The 15,967-nt window shown below is 39.6% G+C and overlaps 1 protein-coding gene across 1 annotated transcript in view; it reads left to right on the top strand.

The window, feature by feature from the left end:
• The window catches only part of LOC124623084 (serine/arginine repetitive matrix protein 2), a 495,093-nt gene extending 488,716 nt beyond the window's left edge, over positions 1–6,377 (top strand). The window contains exons 20-22 of the mRNA XM_047148875.1: positions 4,873–5,855; positions 5,916–6,062; positions 6,132–6,377. Of these exons, the coding sequence (XP_047004831.1) occupies positions 4,873–5,855; positions 5,916–6,062; positions 6,132–6,377 (1,376 nt within the window). The remainder of the gene's footprint in view (positions 1–4,872; positions 5,856–5,915; positions 6,063–6,131) is intronic.
• The last annotated feature ends 9,590 nt before the right edge of the window (positions 6,378–15,967 follow it).

Genomic DNA, 15,967 nt, shown 5'->3' with positions numbered 1-15,967 from the left:
TAAGACGCACCAAACGCAAATTTATGGCTACCCACATTTTTCACTACGAACTCTTGAGAGTTTCGCACAGTGGTTTCCCTAAGATACAAATATCACATTAACTATGACTATTAACGAAATGATAGGCTGTTCATCATGAAGCGCACGAATAAAGGTAGAAGATTGAGGAAGATCGCACATAGACAGGCTCGCTGTTCAAGCAATCAAGCGAGCTTGACAGCTTCCGCATCCAGCACACGGTGGCAACGACACTACCCACCACGCGCTGAACACTGAGCTGTCAAAAGTCACAACTAATTTTAAACGCACTATAGTTAGCTACATCAGAAACGAAAGTTCTGAATTTTGCCCCCTCTCGGAAAAATTTCTGCGAACGCTTGTGGTACTGTAGTGGTCCTTTCAGCACTCAGAGACAACTCCTTGGGGCTTTGTATTATTCCACAAACATTCAGATGGATTGAGTTGTGGTTTCTAGTGAGGTTCGTTTGAGCAGTTACCAGTAAGCGCCAGACAACAGGCTGTACTGCGCATGCGCAGCTACGATGGCGTAGGCAGCCCGTGCTTGGTGCTTGCTCTGCTCAAACGCTTTCCGTCGTATTTCTGGTGGAGCATCACGTGACCATGTGTAGCCGTGCCGCCCGTGCGGCATGTTGTTGAGAGGACATACTGATTTGTACTTAGAGCAATTGTTTTATCATATTCCACACAGATAAAGGATGCAAATAAGGAAGCAGTTCTTGGCAAAATACCATTTCAAAATTAGACTCCACAGCTCGAAGTACCATAAAATTTTGCTAAGGCATGACTTTGACAGAATCTTTTTTTTTTTTTAATTCGCACTCTGCAATATTGTTATGTAGCATTTCCAACAGGTTTACATCCACACAGCACTGCAAAAAGCTACTAGGATGGAATACAAATTACTTGCAACAAAAAAAGAGACAGTTTCTTGTGTAGCTTACACCGGAATAAAGGACAATAAATTTCATGACTACTTCAAAATGTGAAAAAATTAACATGGTTGTCTGTGAGGCAAAGAAACTGTACAACTGACAGTTTATATTCTATTCCAGGAATAAATATGAAGCCATGTGGGGAGTTAAAACGATAAAACATGGTATGCTGCCAGTCTAAAATTTAGCGTAGAGAGGCATTCTATAAATTTAAGACTTAAACGGAAATTAAGAAATAACTTCAGACCCAGAGGAAGTACTAGACAAGTGCCTTGTGATCGAAAAACACTTTCACAGAAGTCAGATCTATAAAATTCTGTTACAGCTGTCATTATATTTGATACAAAGTATTTAGTTCAAAACTACTGACCAAATTTGCCTACTTAGCTTCAAGTCAATGTTTACATGTTTTCGTACATATATAGCATTAAGAGACCTTACAGTGTCATAAAAGGAACACGACATTAGAGACTGCTCCAGCACCATCGGAATTTCATAAACCATACTAAAATGTTTCATTCCGCTCTAATTGCACATTTCTATGTCCAGATGGACTCTGAAGTACCTGATAGCTTTTCATGTGGTTCTCGTGATACCAATTTTCTTGGAGGTCCATTACTGTATTCTCATGTTTGGTTCTGTATTATGGTATAACGTCATTCGTCCCAGAAAATGAAAATTTGCACTTTAAACTGAACGAGGTTGAAAGTAGCCAATAGCGCGGAATGAAATACTTCGTTTCAAATAAACTAACTGCCTCAGCGGAAAAAAAAATTAACTGAAGCAAATTTCTCTATAAAACAGACAGAAATAGCTTCATTAAGACATTAATGGTTGATTGCTAATAACGTGGAAATAATATTAAATCAGAAAATTGAAACTACTAACTTATTTTGGTCTTTCATGGTTATGAGAATGTATAATTCACTTGATGGCTCCCGGCAAAAGAAATCTGTTTTGTTTTCATTTGACGTGGGAGCTGTAAACGAAGACACGAAACATATACACGGCCACGGGTCACGTGGGGAAGGACACCCCCCCCCCCCCCCTATAACTCAGCTTTCTCTGCGCATGCGCGAATCTGGCAGCTTGGGCGCGCCAGGAAAATTTTTGCGGGTAGCTTCCAGCTACTTGCTGCTACTGCTCATACACCAAGCAGCCACGCTCCAGGTAGCCAGAAGCGGGAGGAAGGCACTGCTCATATACGAATTCAGCTCTGCGCATGCGCACGAGCCCGCTGGCAACTGCTCACACGAGCCTGTACACTCCACTATGTCTCCTTCATTGTTATTTCGACTAGCCATTTGTTCTCGCTTTATCACAGGAGTTACAGTTAAGTTTCACGCGGAAACGGCCACTTGCAAACTTACATCGCAGCCAGGGTAACTGAGAACTGTTCACCATCGCCTTACGCCAGTGCTTAGTACCATAATAGCACTTGTCTTAAATTACACTCCGGTAGCAAAGCACGCCAGTAAGCAACGTTCGCTGGAATTTATTAAAACGTCACAGGAAAATGAGTTAAAACGTCACAGGAAAATGAGTTAAAACGTCACAGGAAAATGAGTTAAAACGTCACAGGAAAATGAGATTTTCACATTGTCAAGATGGCACTATTACGAAGACAACGAGTGGCATAAGGCTCAGCAAGTTAATTACGGGTGAGTGTGTAGTCTATGTTTCGGTTATTATTAACAAGTTTCACATGACTTTGGCATGCAACTGGGTATGATACGGGAGTGAGCGTCACTTTCAGATGGGAACTGAAAATTTCTCACAAACGAAATCCAGTGTGTCCTCACCTCATGTGAAATCCTCTTGTTTAGCACTGCGAGTTCTCTCACAAGTATTGTGAAACTATGTAAAAAAATATATAAATTTACGTGTCGAATTAACTACCGAGGGTCGGGGTACCAAACAGCGTTAGCGCTGGCCAACCGCCTCTACGTGCACCTTCGGACGCTTGTTCACAAGCTGCGCATTCAAGGTCAGATTCTAACATATCCCCACCAGCTGCGTCCGCTTTTACTGGGGTCTGTCTGACTTGCGTAACCATCACCTTCCTCTCTTACTTGCAAACGTAATTGAGCTTGTCATCCCGCTTCGTCACTTTGATTATGATGAACAACTAACGGACCGAGCGAGGTGGCGCAGTGGTTAGACACTGGACTCGCATTCGGGAGGACGACGGTTCAATCCCGCGTCCGGCCATCCTGATTTAGGTTTTCCGTGATTTCCCTAAATCACTCCAGGCAAATGCCGGGATGGTTCCTCTGAAAGGGCACGGCCGACTTCCTTCCCCATCCTTCCCTAATCCGATGAGACCGATGACCACGCTGTCTGGTCTCCTTCCCCAAAACAACCAACCAACCAACAACTAACGGAGATTAAATTAGAATCACGAGATTAGAACGCCTCGTAAATAAGACTCGTAGACATAAATAAACAAATATACTGAATAAATCCCTCAGTTATTGATACAGGAGGCTCATTTAATCATGTAAGGTCACAAAAGCAAAACGAGGATAATGGAATGTAGTCGAATTAAGTCGGGTGGTGCTGAGGGAATTAGATTAGGAAATGAGACACTTAAAGTAACAAAGGAGTTTTGCTATTTGGGGAGCAAAATAACTGGTGATGGTCGAAGTAGAGAGGATATAAAATGTAGAATGGCAATGGCAAGGAAAGCGTTTCTGAAGAAGAAAAAAAAATACCATCGAGTATAGATTTAAGTGTCAGGAAGTCGTTTCTGAAAGTATTTGTATGGAGTGTAGCCATGTATGGAAGTGAAACGTAGACGATAAATAGTTTAGACAAGAAGAGAATAGAAGCTTTCGAAATGTGGTGCTACAGAAGAATGCTGAAGATTAGATGGGTAGATCACATAACTAGTGAGGAGGCATTGAATAGAATTGGGGAGAAGAGGAGCTTGTGGCACAACTTGACTAGAAGAAGGGATCGGTTGGTAGGACGTGTTCTGAGACATCGAGGGATCGCCAATTTAGTATTGGAGGGCAGCGTGGAGAGTAAAAATTGTAGAGGGAGACCAAGAGATGAATACACTAAGCAGATTCAGAAGGATGTAGGCTGCAGTAGGTACTGGGAGATGAAGAAGCTTGCACAGGATAGAGTAGTATGGAGAGCTGCTTCAAACCAGTCTCAGGACTGAAGACCACAACAACAACAACAATGTCATAGCACTGAAATGAGTGGCAAAGTGTGCTTAATTTGTATGAAGTGAGCTATTAGTAGGTACATACACGGAATAATATACACCAGTACTGAGCAGCCAAGACACCGTATCACTCAAGTCAGAGACACAGAACGAAATGAAATCAGTGTCAAAAACATTTCCTGTCGCATGCTGCTCAGGGTAGCGGTATCCATATTTACGGTGAGAGACGATAAATAGTTGCTATGTCGCCGCGAACTCTTCAAATAGATGATAATGGCCGGCCTTTGTGGCCGAGCGGTTCTAGGCCCTTCGGTCTGGATCCGCGCGACCGCTACGGTCGCAGGTTCGAATCCTGCCTCAGGAATGGATGTGTGTGATGTCCTTAGGTTAGTTAGGTTTAAGTAGTTCTAAGTCTAGGGGACTGATGACGTCAGATGTTAAGTTCCATAGTGCTCAGCGCCATTTGAACCATTTTGAGGTAATTGTGTATCAGGCTGCAATTTATTGTTGTCTTTACGTTCAAACATTTTCAAAGAACAATGCAGCAATACATTTGCCTTTTTTGTCGATTTAGACTACAATCGATATTGTTCTGTCTCTCTGAATATTTCTTTCCTTCTTTCCATGCCTATGAACATACATGCCACCACATGTTTACGTCTCAGGTCATAGTAGGTGTCTGTTATCGGTAGCTTGATTGACCCAGCGCTAGGCCACAGTTAATTGTCTGCTTTGGGCCGACAGACGATGCAGCAGGGGCGGTGCGCAGCAGCGCCGACAGTGCGCCCGCCACCTCCGAGGTGCATCCCCACCCCCGCACACCGTCGCCGCCCCCGCCGGCGCCCACGCTCCAGCCACCGCCAGCCCCGCCGCCCACGCTCCCCGCAGAGGACGAGCTGGCGGCCCCCGTGGCGGCCGCAGCCGCCTCCCCGTCGTCGCTGAGCCTGCTGGAGGCTGCGGCGGACGTGGCCAGCTCGCTGGAAGACGCGGTCGACGCCGTCATCCAGTCGAGCCCGCGCGCGCGCCGCCGCAAGCTCGACGACCCGCTGGCGCTGATCCACGGCTGGGGCGGCGCCGGCGCCGGCGGCAGCGGGGGCGGCAGCAGCGCCACCGGCAGCCGCCGCGTCAGCCCCCGACGCGAGGCGCCTTCCGCCCCCGCCGCCACCGGCTGGCCGGCGGAGGGCGGCGACGAGAGCTGCCGGCAGCACCTGGCGGACTTTGCGGAGAAACTGAGCGAGAAGCTGCTCGAGGAGATCGACCAGTACCGCGCCGAACGCAGCCGACCCGCGTCTCCACCCCCGCCTCTACCCCCGCGTCCGGGCTCTCCGCCCCCACCGCCGCCCCCGGTGGAGGCGTTCCTGCCCCCTGGCGCGGCCGCCTACAGGGACGACCCCTACCTGTCGCGGCTCAGTGAGGAGCTGCACGACCTCAGCCGGCTCAGCGAAGAGTTACACGAGCGCAACTCCTTCATCGCCAGCCTCAACGAGAGCTCCGACCGGAGGATCCTCGAAGATCTGAAGAACTTCAGCTGGGAGGCGAGCAGGCGGCACCGCTCCGCGACACTCGCGGGCACCCCGGAGGCCGACGGGCGGCGAGAGGGCGCCGCGCCGGAACCGGAGACCCGGCGCCGTGACGGCGGGCCCGTCTCCGAGGACGTGGCGCTCGAGTCCTACTCGAGACAGACGAGCGCCGACCTGACGGACGAGCTGGAGGACGAGGAGGAGGAAGTGTCCCCGCCTCCCCCGCAGCACCCACCCCCTCCGCCGCCGCCGCCGCCGCCCCCGCAGTTGCGCTCCGGCCTCTCTCTCGAGTCGAGCAGCGACGCGAGTGACGGGCTGCCCACGGCGAGCACCGCGTCGCTCAGTGACGGCAGCGGGGGCAGGGGGCGTGTCGGGGGGGCGTCTTCGTCCGAGGAGGCGCTGCCGCCCCCGCCGGTGCCGCCCCCTCCGCCGCCGGCCGCGCAGCAGCCGCCCCCGCGAACCGGCCGCCACCGAACTGCCGAGCCCCCGGAAGACCTCCCGAAGACGGAGTCGTGCGCCTCGTCGCTGAGCGGCTCGACGTCGCAGGAGTCGCTGCCGTCGGACGGCGGGGGCGCCATCACCTTCCACCGCTACTACCACGTGTTCCGCGAGGGCGAGCTGGACCAGCTCATCGAGCGATACGTCGAAAACTTGCACATCATCTCGTCCTATTACGACCACGCCAACTGGTGTGTAGTGGCGGAGAAGGTCCAGGTGTGGACTATCTGACTTGAGTGGGTCCGTTTTGCAGGGGAGGGAGACGGATCGATATCGCCGAGACGTCGGTGCTCCGCACAGTCGCCTTCCTCGTTCCGTCGGCTCGAGCGGGCGACGGCGACCTTCGCTAGTCGTTTGGCCGCTCACAGGTGCTAGCTGTGAAGGAGTACGGTGTACAATTACGAACATATGTCAGAGATATTACCGACCTCGCCTATTCGGACAGATCTGAATCTCATTTGGCAGCAGTCAGATAATCTCGGTATAAACTTGCTGTGTAACCTGAATCGGCCTTTCGTCAGTCACTAGCCCTCCTGATCAAACGTGGGAGAAAGCTAACAGTTCTTAGAACACGAGCCAATAATCCAATTGCTTCTGAAAATGAATCGTATCCTTCCATCTACAACGTGCACAATACTCATATCTCACTTTCAGCCTGTTTTTTATATCTCCTACAGGCACTTAAGTAGGCCTGTCCAGGTCTCGTGCTTCACTGTATGTAACAGCACTTCTGCTGGAAAACCACGTGAAACTACTGCTAGCCGATAATTTCCTCGTCTCAGATTCTACAGTGTTATTTGGGATGCTCGCATTCAGGTAAATACGGTTATATGGCAGCTCGTGTGCCTTTTGAACATTTCCCCACATCACACCTTAGTTTGTGTCTGCCTTCTGATTTACACTGACTTGTTTTGAAGAGAGAGATCATCATACATTCTCAGATACGTGAAATGTATATCGACTCCTATTTTGAAAACGAATATAAGGCTGTCGTCCATCACAGGAGTAACTTTCCTAATCGTCCTAAAATAATGCTGTTAACTGTGTAATGGCTATTATGAAATATTTTCGATTTTTCAAATATTTGTACTGTTGTATAAAGTAGGAGAAAATTGTTTACAGAAGTGAAGCTGTGAGGGCAGATCATGAAGTGCACCTGGCTTGCTCATTCAAAAGAGTATTGCCTGTGAAAGGCAAGCTTTCAAGTTTGTGTACTACCCAGGTATGCAGTTTTAATCTGTCTGGAAATTTCATCTGTAATTCTCTCATCAACTATTTTGCAGCATTCAGAATCTGATAACTATGGCAGATTGAAGGCATCAAGAGTTATCTCACTCTTGAATTTATATGACATGAACACTAAAATTGCATTCCCACACTTCCATTACGGAACATAACATTAAATATTTGCCTCAAGCATTGATCATTTAAAATTGAAATTTTGAAAGATACATATTCATAGAAAAGGCACAGCTTTTAAGTTTTAAATTAAAACTCAGCTCTTTGTAAAAATGTTTGCTAACATTGATCTACCAGATGAATCAGAAGAGTATCCCAGACTCAAATTCATAAGGTAGATATATGACATTCATGTACAATACCCTATTAATAGAGTTCGTTTGTATCATCAGTGAAAAGCAAAAATCCAGATTTTGAGACCACATTTGGAATACTGTTTAATCTGTCCAATGGGTTTATAGTTCTGATCAAATTACTAATTTTCTGCCTTCCAGATGCAACTGAATATACTAACTGGTTTCACTCCAGCAGGTTTTGATATTAATGTATTTCTTTGCTTCTTCTATGACAGTGTAAAACCAAAAGATGGTGAAAATAAAATAACCTTTCTGGAAATATATATTAAGATAGGAATTTGTAGTGTGTACACAGAGGAGACACCAAAAACTGCTTCACTGTTGTCATTTTTCCTTTTTCATTTGAATGCTTACATAACTTTAATTTCATAAGTTTTGACTATCAGCTGATTATGATAAGCTTTAAGAGGGATAGTGCATTATATAGGTATTGTTAGCCAACATTCTAGAAGAGCTGAAATTAGTAAAACTGGACAAAGCTGTGATTTATTAAATTGTGAGAAAAAAGGAAACTGATGACAAACAGAAAAGAAATGTCTCAGAGAAAAACCATTTGAATATGTAGAATGAAGAAATTTTAAGACATCAAGTATGAAAGTTATTTATCTGTGTGTTCTACCATTAAGATACATGAAGTCAATGAAGAATGTAACTTAAAGAAGTCGAAAATTGTTCATTGATAAAAAGCAAGCGAAGAATGCTCTGTTACAAGCTACTAATGGAAAATGAATTAATACAAACATGAATGTTAAAAGGAGAGTGTAAAATCCATTTTCACTGCCACTGAAAATATTCTCACTCTGTACCTTAAAGATAATAATTATATGCCTTGTTAAATGTCACTATAAATTGTGAATATACTATGCATGTCTTATGTGACTGCCTATTAAGAAGCAAGCAACACATGTAATGAGGTTCAAAATATTACACTTTATGTTCAACAGAGTTTATAGCCATATCAGCTTTAACTTATCTGTAACTATTTGACAGAATAGTGTTACATGATTACACACTTATTAAAACATTACAGTTTCTTGAATGTAATTACATTTGTGAATAATAGCAACATTCTTACTCGTTTCTGAAATTACAGAGGTTTCTTTCAGAAATACCTTCACACATTACATAACATTATAGTTTGTTTATTTTATATAAATCTTGTTAACCATAAATTCACAGTTTTGTCCCATCAGACTGTGTTGTTTACCCTTTTTGAGGTGACTGACTCAAAATAATGTTTGATGGTGTGCTGTTGTGGCATACGTTATGGTGTGATATTTCTAGTTCTCTAACATGAATAAGTTTGAGTCTTCAAAGCCACTTTGTTTCTCATTTTTCATATCATAAAAATAAAATAACTGTAAATATGTAATACAGAGAACATTATCTTATGTAAAACTTATTTTCTTTTTATTTTAAAATTTTTCTCATTTTTGTGAAGTATTTATGCTCATTTTGACCAGCCAAACATCACAGTACTGTACAGACAAATGTTTGGTAAAGCTGAAATAAACAGCATAATTCAGCTGGAAAAGAAAATTGTTGCTACTAGTAAAAACATGTAGTGCCAGTAAGGTGATCATAATTTAAAATATTTTTAGGAGAAACTCAGGTTTAAGAAGGGCTTCCATCCTAAAACCATTTCTTACAAGAAATATTTCCTGGGAATATTTGTAAAGCACTCTTCATAGTTTAACATTTCCAATAATTAGAATGAAAACTCGCTAAGTCATGAAATTATCTTCCAATACAGTTATATTCAAGGTCATATGATTAACACAATATGAAACACAGACTCTAGAGAGAAATTATTGATAAATTAATTTGCAGTGTACTAATACAAATATTAACATGAAAGTCACAAATTAAATGTCAAGCAATATTAAAGAGGAATAAAAAGGCTACACTAATGAGTACCTCTATGTTAGTGTGGACACCTCAGGTTGAATTTTAAATTGTTTGACCTAGTCTATGTATCAGTTCTGATTATCACTATATTCTGGTGCCACTCAGCAGCTAACTTGTAGTGTTGTAAACTTTCCAGTGAGTGACTTATTTTGTACCATACACTTTGTTACATATCAAATCTATGTTGGACTTGTTAATGAAAATCAGGACCTGGAAATACCACATTAAATTATACCAAAATGCCATTAGATTGCAGGGAATAAAAACCACAAACAGGTTTCCTATCTTTCCAATTAGCAGGAAAATGATGTGTATGTAGCGATGTATAGGTCAAGTTACAAGAAATGAAATGTAGTTTTGCATTATTCAGGATTCAAATGAGATACAGATTACACTGAAACTGGCACTATTTGATACCCAATGCTGACTACAGTACTGCTACCCATAATTTACGATAATATAAAATCTGAGTGTCGTATAATATGAAGTAATGATTAATTGTTACACTACCCAGATATAGATGAAGCAATGAAAATAACATTTTCACATAAAGTGAAATATGTCTGTCTTTAAGCAACTGTAATATTGTTTTATATCATTTCAATTCGGAAGATAACAGTAAAACTGGTTGATGAAATGAGTTTGAAAACCATGTCATGCAGATCAGACTTACTGCACCATTGGTCCTCCATTTCATTTCTGAACAAAAACTGTTCATGAGGACAGGAAGAGAGCAGACTAAGATAGTTGCAAAAAAATAGCAAACTTGTACTAAGATACAGTGTCCAATTGAAAGTGAACAGAAGTTGTCTCCAATTAAAAATTTGACATTTTCAAGCTTTTGCTTAAGAGTCTGTGAAGCAATGGCAGTGTGCTGAAGAGAGTACAATTTGAAAGAAATCTTAGCATATACATATATATACATATATATCAGTTGTTGATTAAGATCTGTTAAAAATATTGGTATACCAATGTTTCATTCATGTATTTACATATTTTACAACACTATTTTCACTACTTATATCTTAGTGATATTTTTCAACTTTGTGCAGTGGTACTGCTGGGCTTTAATTTTGTGTTGAGCTTGTCTTAGTGTAACCTTTTGAAAACATTACATAATGTTTAAAAGACGTTCTGATATGCAAAGATTTTATGACCAGTAGACTACATTCAAATTATTTCTTTTGTCGAACCAGGGTAGACTTTTATTTTCCATTCATGTACAGAAAAAATGAGCTTTTTCTAAGGCTCAGTATTGTCTAATTAGATTTACCTTCATTGTAAATATAAACCTACAACATGCTATCAAATGATTTGCCATTACTATATAGTAAATGAACCAGTTTGAAGAGTATTTTCTTCTGTGGCAGTGTTTTGCATTGTTCAATGTTTCTTGAACCTGTCATTTCTGCCATTTAAAATTTACAGTGAGATATATTTTTGTATGTAATTTTTGACTAAACTTCTTCAGTGATGGGACTTAATACTATGTCAAATTTATATTTAGTTCTATATACTTAAGTATTAGAGACGACAGCACAAGTGTTTCATTATAACTCAAGTATTTCTGATATCTACTGTGATGTTATGCAGATATCCAAAAAAACCAATGAACTGAAACTATTTCCTCATTTACCAGTGTTAATGTTTATTGTTTAATGGTGCTGCATAGAAATGCAATCTAATGTCAGATGCCCAAACAGGTTTCTCATTTTTATAGCCCTCATTGATATCATTTCCTGAATAAAGCACCATGATTCTTCTAATGGTGCTGAAATGGAGAAGTGATACAATGTGAGAAAAGAAAAAATTGTTGTTAATATGTTATTTGCTTTTCTGAGAAAAGCAATGTATTTTGAAAGTATAACAGAAAATGGGTAGTAAATGTATGAGAGATACTGAAAAATGTAAATTAAAAGTGAGAGAGGTACTGAATATAAAATTAACCTTTTTAAGTTTGAGTTGACAATATTTCAATGCACTTAAAAGCTTTTATAAAAAATATTATTTCTAATTTAGACACGGACATTGCCTTCCCCACAAGCCATCATTTAACTTGCACTTAATGTGGCACAACTTATACAATATCAGCCTATAGAAAGGAAAGCATGCTGAATCATATAAAACAATTGAGCAGGTTAAATGTTATCTTTCTTTACAATTACAACTTGATTACTCATATTCATTAGTTAATATTGTGTAATACCTGTCAACTAGGAAATGTTGCATATGCTGCTGTTTCTGTTGCAAACTTAAATTTATTACTAAGATGACATTCCTTTAATGTAGATCAATTGTTATAAGATGGATTAAACCCTTCCTTTAAGCAATTTAACTGATAGAAATGTAAGCACACATAATAAGCTTTTACATACCTAATCACATTTCACTGAAACTCACATTCAGTGCTCTGACAGCAGTAAACCATTTTTTCTGAAATATATTCCACCAGTAACTAATTTTAGGGAAAGTTAAGGCTTGCAAACTATTGTTTATAATTGTAAAGCATAAAAATAACTGTATTAAAATTGTATAATGTCTAAATCTCATTGACTGGACATTCATGAGCTTTCAGTACCAATATCTCAGATATGGTGGCCAGAAAATGTAAAAAAATGTACCTCCCTGTTAAGCTTCAGTTATTGTTATACTAAAGGGGAATCAGACTGTATCGTTTAAGCTTTCACTCTATTTTACATTGAAAGATCAATCTTTTATGACATCTTTGAATTCCTGCATAGCACAGATTTTCCCATGATATATTGCATACAAATACTTCATAAATATTATGCTTATGACGGGTAAATTACAAAGCAAGTGAAATGTGACATGCAAAATGTTTCATTTATCATAGCATGAAAAATGTTTCCCTAAACTTTTTGCTTAACAATGGTTCCTACTGGCTTTGTGCCAACTGGCCACCTATATATGAACCTAAGGCGTTTGCATGCCATGCTGTTACTGCTTGTTGCTCCTGTTGCATGTACCCTCCACATGGCACAGGATGAAACTAAATGTTATCCAGTTCTATTTACAGACGTATTATAAATTCATATATACTGATGAAGTGTTCAGAATTTTCTAATGTATGTAAAATGTTAAGAAAGTATAAAGAGTTATATGAAATATGGTAACTGTTAAAAAAAAAAGAGGAATATCTACATTATGCACTGTTTTATTGCCTCCTGTTTTCTGTTGTCATAGTCTATTATTTTCTCTAATAAACTTTGTGCCTCTCTTGACTCAATATTCAAGACCTTTTTGATATTTAACGTCTAATTATGAATTTCAGAATGATATTCAGTGAAACTTAATGGGGTTTTACTCATTACAAAAACAAAACTAAGGAAAACATACAACTTAAAAATGTGGATATAACATGTTGTGTTCAATAAAAAATAAAATATTTGACAATAAGTTTCTTCCTTTTCTGTAAATGTGACTACTTTATATTCCTTAAACCTTTTAGCTTGCTGCAGTTTCTTCTGAATGACCCACCTTGTACAGTCAACTGTCTTGTAATGTATTACTGCCATGGGAAATAAATTCCAGTCCTACATTATATAGTACATGTGTTTCTGATGTTCCACATGCATATTACATATGAAAGCAAAGATTTTATAGAGCCAGTGACCAATATTTTTCATTGATTGGAGGACTCCATTAAGTTCTGTACCATAGGTGGCTTATGATGTTTGCTTTTTGGATATTTCTTTACATTTCCATAAAGTTAAAAACATTTGGCAATAATTTTGTATCTTAATGAATTATATACATTCCATGAGCAGTGGATACTAACTAATGACATTCACAAGAACCTGTGGGACCATTACTTCAGACTCATCAAAACACCTTATTGCTTAGAGCAGAAGTCTTTGCAACTTGTTCCACAGAGCTAACACTTTTATTTCATTATGCCAGTCCTCTCTGACTTACCCAACAGATCACATATTGTGAACAAACAATGAGGCATTTTCAAATGTGTAATGTGTTATTTCAGAAACACATATGAAATGTGAAAATTTGCACTCCACAAAGATTAAGAACATATTATCATACCCACAACAGTGTCTATACTGCAAGACAACTCTGCATTTTTTCAGTTTCATATTCAAAAATGGCTGGAAAAAAATCTTTAAACAGTCATCAAATATGAAATGCAGATGGGTTTTAATATTTTGCATATCAACCCAAAAGCTTAGAATCATGTCAGTATTTTGTTGTTTATAAGCATAACAGCTTCTTTTACACAATTTTTTTCACAGTGAGGATTATATCTTCACAGAATGAAACTGATTCATTGAAGCTGCTGCTTTGGAAGTATATTATTCAAGGTACAGTTTGTCTAACAGCATAATATGACTTGAATTTTAATTTATGAGAGAACAAAGATTTTTAATTAATTTTCTACCTACATTTCTCCAAGCATTTCCACACAATCAAGTTAATTTTACAGACCAAAAATTTTTTCTTAATTCCCGTGCGATATTATGTTAGTTTTGGCCTGCAAACAGTGGAATTTCCAGGTAGGAATATCAAGAATGTAGGAAAAGATAGATTGCTACTACCATAAAGATAATATGCTAAGTTGCAGACCGGCACATTTATAAGATGCTTACACATAAGCTTCTGGCCACAGCCTTGGAAAAAGAGGAACACACCATACATACATATAAGCAAGTACACCTGCCACACATGACTGTTAACACTGCAGCTGCGTGAGGTGTGCCTGCTTGTGTGAATGAATGGTGTGTGTTTCTCTGTTTTGATTAAGGCTGTCGCCAAAAGCTTATGTGTAAGTATCTGTCTGCAACTTAGCATGTTATCTTTATGGTAAGTAGCAATGTATTTTTTCCTACATTCTTAATTATAACTTTAATATTAAGTACTACAGTATTTATGTGTATCAGGAATAAAAAGATTGTTATAAACGCATGTTGGCAATTACTTTTTAATGAAACATTTCTGTATGGTTTCTTTAGGAAATCTTTCATCTTTTTGTATGGATGATGTGATGAAGATACTTATAACCAAATATTCATTACTTTTTTACCATTTCTCTAAAAAAGGTGATGTAAAGTTGCATTGTGGCATGCTAATAAAATGAGTGGTTTATCCTCATGCTATATACATTATCATATGTGCGAAGCTAACACCTCAGTACAAAGAATATGAGAGTGGATAGCACTTAAGATTACTGAACTGTGCTTTGGATAATGCATAACTTTTCTAAAAGTCATACACATACATGCTGACATAAAAAGAAGAATTTTGCTGCTGTAACAATTATACAAGTTCCAGAATGGGAAGAATAAGTGAAATTTAGGAATGACAACCACTAACCTGTTGGTGATCAACCTGTGGTCTATATAATATGTAAGTCCACAGCAATGTTACTACCTTTTGAGATACCACATTTTTCTATGTCAGATGTCAGTAAACACCCCAACATCTGTAACTACACAGACTCAAATGTACCCATCAGTTTTCACAGAGAAAACTTGGAAACAGTTGCAGTAGTAGTTTTATTCATCTGTAGATCTCTTTTACTAGTATTGGTATTACAATTTAAGAGAAACAAAAATAAAACAATTCACATATACAGACATTTATGTACTTATGGGTCTAAGATGACAAGGATGACACAGTTGTTGGCCATGGCCTTGTAGTAAGATCATCCTAGCCCTTGCCTGAAGTAATTTAGGGAAACCACAGAAATCCTAAGTCAAAAAAGTCCCTGTCATTGTGTCAGTGAGCCTGTATAGTTACAGCACAAAAGATTGATAGCTTGAAAGCTAGTAGCGCTTCTGTGCTATTACATATTTTTACATGCTGTGTATAAGTCAGTCATATAACAGTACTGAACTTAGCTAGCATAAGCATGAATATGATAAGGAGTTTGGTGATAGTTCATTGTTTCTAAAGCATAGACATTGAGTTTCTAATATTTCCTTGTCTTTCTTTAAAAAAATTTGTACCTTGACTTATACCACATCTTTGAAGGTTTTCCTTCTATATGAGATCTAAATAACATGATGAACGAATGAATGGAATATGAGTGATCACCTTTCCTCATTTCTAATTACTTTTTGTTCCTAGATGTTTATGATACAACAACATCATATGTGTCATATAGCTGAGTAATACCTTACAACATAAACAAAAAAAATAATTCTGAGTAACAAGCATTTTAATTTATTTTTTAATTGTGTGTTAGCAGTGACAAACAAAATTCTTATTTCCATTTAATTACAGTGAAATGTCTTAACAACAGTCAAGTCATTAAAGACAAAGCACTAAGTATTGGCACACATATGG

This window comes from Schistocerca americana, chromosome 7, assembly GCF_021461395.2.
Source record: "Schistocerca americana isolate TAMUIC-IGC-003095 chromosome 7, iqSchAmer2.1, whole genome shotgun sequence".
NCBI lineage: Eukaryota > Metazoa > Arthropoda > Insecta > Orthoptera > Acrididae > Schistocerca > Schistocerca americana.
The sequence above is the reverse complement of the archived record's forward strand: the minus strand, read 5'-3'. Positions and strand labels throughout refer to the sequence as shown.